Here is a 5012-nt window from a genome sequence, read left to right on the forward strand (position 1 = left end):
CACGGTGATGGTGGAGTCTTCTGTTCTCTGAGGAGTAAGCAGTGAGGTCAGCAGTTCTGCTACCCTGGACTTTCAGAAGAAAGATGATGACCTTCTAAGGAGCCTGGTTGACAAAGTCCCTTTGGAGACAGACGTGAAGGTGAAAAGTGCCCAGAGGATTGAGCAACCTTCAAGGAGGAACACTCCAACCCTCTTGCAGAAGGCCACTGAATTTGTCAGGCACATTGAGACCTTCTTGAAGCCATGCTGGTTGGCACTGAGCACCTCTCTCTTCTCTACTAACCTTGGCCTCGCCTCTAGGAAAATCTTCTCCATGGTATTGCTGGGCACAGCGGTGACACTGTCAGGCCTGTAGTCAAGCTCAGTCTTCCTCTTTACCCTCCCCACATGGCCATCACCAGCTGCCACCTTGCTGCTGGGCACTCTTTCACATTCCCCAGGGTATGGACGAGGATGTCCAACCCTCTTGGCCCCATGGATCCGAGGTCTGGGCTACACCACTTCAGACTAGCCCCCAGCTACATTTTGGGCCACTCATCAGATGCCTCTGGGCCCAGAGCTTAAGCACTTTGCAGTCCACCTCACCGACCATTTACACAGCAGGTTCCTGGCCAACTTCTGTAGGAGCATGCACTGAAGACTCTGTCACAGCTTTATTGAGCTTTATTGACGGTCTGCTCTTGAATTCCAAGAGTTCCTCCTTGAAGGTTGCTCAATCCTCTGGGCACTTTTCACCTTCATGTCTGTCTCCAAAAGGACTTTGTCAACCAGGCTCCTTAGAAGGTCATCATCTTTCTTCTGAAAGTCCAGGGTAGCAGAGCTCCTGACCTCACTGCTTACTCCTCAGAGAACAGAAGACTCCACCATCACTGTGTGATTGCTGTGCCCAAGATGGCCTCCAGGCTCCAGCTCACACACAGGTCCCTCTTTGATTACAAACAACAGGGCCAGAGGAGCCATTGTAGGACTGTCAGGAAATGAGACCCCCTGGCCACAAGGCAGCCACAAACCACAGCACACCAGTGCCACGCCATGACCTCACTGCTGACACCCCACCTCTGCTGGGCTGGGCTCACCTCTGCTGCCAGCCCTGACAGCATAAAGCCGGCCCAGAGCCTCTCTCCCTCACAGACACCTCCTGACTCCTTCTCCTGCACTCTGCTCCCTCCACCAGGTCAGCCTCCAGCCCCTGCCCCTCCTTCTCCTGCCCCACCGGCACCCTCTCTCACACCCCCACGCAGCCCCTGCGCTCCCTCCTCACCCTCTCTCTCTTCCAGGGCCCCTCCACCCCACACCCATGGCCTGCTACGACCGCTGCCGCCCCTGCGGACCCACCCCGCTGGCCAACAGCTGCAACGAGCCCTGCGTCAGGCAGTGCCAGGACTCCCGCGTCTTCATCCAGCCTTCCCCCGTGCTGGTCACCCTGCCAGGACCCATCCTCAGCTCCTTCCCCCAGAGCACCGCCGTCGGATCCTCCTCAGGGGCTGCCCTGGGCACCGAGCTCAGCGCCCAGGGACAGTCCATCTCCTCCGGCGGCTTCGGCTACGGCTACGGCTTGGCTGGCCTGGGCTATGGCTGCGGCGCGAGCTGCTACCCCTGCTGAGGGCCCTGCCCACCACCCCTGACACCACACACAGCCTGCAACAGCTCCTGCAACACAAGCCCCTGCCATGATACCAGCTCGCCCTGCTTGCCCCTCACACCGCCTCCCTTCCCCTTGCTGCTCCTGCCTCTGGCCTCTGCTTTGCCCTCAATAAACTTCTCCTGCACACCACCCCTGCTGCCTCCTCTGCCTTTCTTCTCCCAAGCCTCTCCAGGAGCACACGGGACATTGTCTGGGCTCAAGATGCCATGGTGGGGGGTGGGAAAGGGCCACACGTCCTCTTATAGGAAGAGATGGCCACCGATAGCATGAGGCACACAGCCTGGCTTCTGGACTCCTCCAGAATGTGTCACAAGGCCACCACTTGCTCAAAGCCTTCAACACGACACCACTCTCCTGCTCACACTTCCAATGAACTCAGCCTGCTCCAGGGACACTTGGCTCAGTCTCTTCCCAGCAGCCAGGCTGAACAAGCCCAACTCTCTCAGCCTGGCCTCATAAAGGACCTATTCCAGCCTCCTGATCATCTTCTTGGCCTCCTCTGCATCCACTCCAACACCTCCATGTCCTTCCTAGCCTGGAAGCCCCACAGCTCAACCCCACAGTGCAGCTGAGGTCTCATGACAGTTGAGTAACCATGGAGCATCACCTCCCTTGACCTGCTGCTCATGCAGCATCTCGTCCCTCCAGCGTGTCAGCCACACCACACAGCTTGGTGTCATCCACAGGCTTGCTGAGGGTGCCTTGATCCCAATTACCATCTCACCAACAAAGACCTTCATTAATCCTGCTCCCAGGGTGCACCTCTGAGGGTCACCACTCATTACTGGCCTCCACTTGTCCAGCAAACCTTGGACCACAACTCTTTTGAGTGTGGCCATCCAGACTATTCCTTACCCACCAACCTCTCCCCAGCAAGTCCACAGCTCTTCAGGTTAGAGACTTGAGTGTCGTGCAGGACACTGACAAACGCTTTGCATGAGTCCAGGTAGATGACATCAGATGCTCTGCCCTCACCCACCAACACTCCAACCCTCTTGCAGAAGGCCACTGAATTTGTCAGGCACATTGAGACCTTCTTGAAGCCATGCTGGTTGGCACTGAGCACCTCTCTCTTCTCTACTAACCTTGGCCTCGCCTCTAGGAAAATCTTCTCCATGGTATTGCTGGGCACAGCGGTGACACTGTCAGGCCTGTAGTCAAGCTCAGTCTTCCTCTTTACCCTCCCCACATGGCCATCACCAGCTGCCACCTTGCTGCTGGGCACTCTTTCACATTCCCCAGGGTATGGACGAGGATGTCCAACCCTCTTGGCCCCATGGATCCGAGGTCTGGGCTACACCACTTCAGACTAGCCCCCAGCTACATTTTGGGCCACTCATCAGATGCCTCTGGGCCCAGAGCTTAAGCACTTTGCAGTCCACCTCACCGACCATTTACACAGCAGGTTCCTGGCCAACTTCTGTAGGAGCATGCACTGAAGACTCTGTCACAGCTTTATTGAGGAAAACATCAGCCACAGCTCTCTGCCCATCCACAAAGCCACTCAGTTCAGCGTAGAAGACGCGGAGGATGGCCAAGGACAGTTTCCCCTCTATAATCCAGGCTGACAACTCCCCATCCCTTTCTGGGACTTCAGGAGCTTGGCAATGCTTTCCACAAGGATTTTCAGGAGAACCTTGCCTAGAAACAACGTCAGGCTCACCAGTGCCTAATATCTCAGATCCTCCTGCTGAAACCTCAATCACAGGAGGGCTCTTGGATTACACATAGTCCTCAAGAACAGCCTCAAGGCACCTTGGCTATCCCAAGCTAAGGCACAGTGGCCTCCCAAGGTCAGCACTCAGCTCCCTCAGCAATCCTGCCCACACCCAGTCCCCCACCACTCCTTCCCAATTCCCTTCATCTTCCTCAGCTTTCAGCACTGCTTGCCTGACAACCAGCCTGGAAATGCTCACCTGGGCTCGTGGCCATTGTGCAACCCTTAGCAGGAAGACTGCAGCACCAGGACCTGGGGTCTGCAGCCACGTGCTGCACGCTGGCCCCCAGGGAGGAAGGCCAGGTCTGCACACAGCCTCAGCTGCCTGGCTGAGTCTCATTTTCGCCCTGCAGAGCCACACAACACCCTTGGAGTCCTCCTGAGCTGCCCTATGGCTCATGGGGATGGTCTGCTCTTGAATTCCAAGAGTTCCTCCTTGAAGGTTGCTCAATCCTCTGGGCACTTTTCACCTTCACGTATGTCTCCAAAGGGACTTTGTCAACCAGGCTCCTTAGAAGGTCATCATCTTTCTTCTGAAAGTCCAGGGTAGCAGAGCTCCTGACCTCACTGCTTACTCCTCAGAGAACAGAAGACTCCACCATCACTGTGTGATTGCTGTGCCCAAGATGGCCTCCAGGCTCCAGCTCACACACAGGTCCCTCTTTGATTACAAACAACAGGGCCAGAGGAGCCATTGTAGGACTGTCAGGAAATGAGACCCCCTGGCCACAAGGCAGCCACAAACCACAGCACACCAGTGCCACGCCATGACCTCACTGCTGACACCCCACCTCTGCTGGGCTGGGCTCACCTCTGCTGCCAGCCCTGACAGCATAAAGCCGGCCCAGAGCCTCTCTCCCTCACAGACACCTCCTGACTCCTTCTCCTGCACTCTGCTCCCTCCACCAGGTCAGCCTCCAGCCCCTGCCCCTCCTTCTCCTGCCCCACCGGCACCCTCTCTCACACCCCCACGCAGCCCCTGCGCTCCCTCCTCACCCTCTCTCTCTTCCAGGGCCCCTCCACCCCACACCCATGGCCTGCTACGACCGCTGCCGCCCCTGCGGACCCACCCCGCTGGCCAACAGCTGCAACGAGCCCTGCGTCAGGCAGTGCCAGGACTCCCGCGTCTTCATCCAGCCTTCCCCCGTGCTGGTCACCCTGCCAGGACCCATCCTCAGCTCCTTCCCCCAGAGCACCGCCGTCGGATCCTCCTCAGGGGCTGCCCTGGGCACCGAGCTCAGCGCCCAGGGACAGTCCATCTCCTCCGGCGGCTTCGGCTACGGCTACGGCTTGGCTGGCCTGGGCTATGGCTGCGGCGGCGCAAGAGGCTGCTACCCCTGCTGAGGGCCCTGCCCACCACCCCTGACACCACACACAGCCTGCAACAGCTCCTGCAACACAAGCCCCTGCCATGATACCAGCTCGCCCTGCTTGCCCCTCACACCGCCTCCCTTCCCCTTGCTGCTCCTGCCTCTGGCCTCTGCTTTGCCCTCAATAAACTTCTCCTGCACACCACCCCAGCTGCCTCCTCTGCAGCTTCTTCTCATGGACAGGCCTCAGCAGGCATTGGGGGTGGATCAGAGAGGTCCACAAGAGCTCTCCTCAGAAATATGCCACCAGCAACACCACACACTGGTACCTGGGCGATGT

At 58.0% G+C, this 5012-nt stretch overlaps 1 protein-coding gene and 1 pseudogene across 1 annotated transcript; both read left to right on the plus strand.

The window, feature by feature from the left end:
• The window catches only part of LOC128970295 (feather beta keratin-like), a 4649-nt pseudogene extending 3046 nt beyond the window's left edge, over positions 1-1603 (plus strand).
• Positions 1604-4367: 2764 nt separating this feature from the next.
• On the plus strand, positions 4368-4706 carry LOC128970221 (feather beta keratin-like). Its single transcript, XM_054385318.1, has one exon. It carries the CDS (start codon positions 4395-4397, stop codon positions 4704-4706), a length of 312 nt encoding a protein of 103 aa, XP_054241293.1. The 5' UTR covers positions 4368-4394.
• The last annotated feature ends 306 nt before the right edge of the window (positions 4707-5012 follow it).

Source organism: Indicator indicator, chromosome 12 (genome assembly GCF_027791375.1).
Source record: "Indicator indicator isolate 239-I01 chromosome 12, UM_Iind_1.1, whole genome shotgun sequence".
Lineage (NCBI taxonomy): Eukaryota > Metazoa > Chordata > Aves > Piciformes > Indicatoridae > Indicator > Indicator indicator.

What these genes read in the sequence shown, in the direction of transcription:
- LOC128970221 (XM_054385318.1), top strand. Translation starts at nt 4,395, where the DNA reads ATGGCCTGCTACGACCGCTGCCGCCCCTGCGGACCCACCCCGCTGGCC.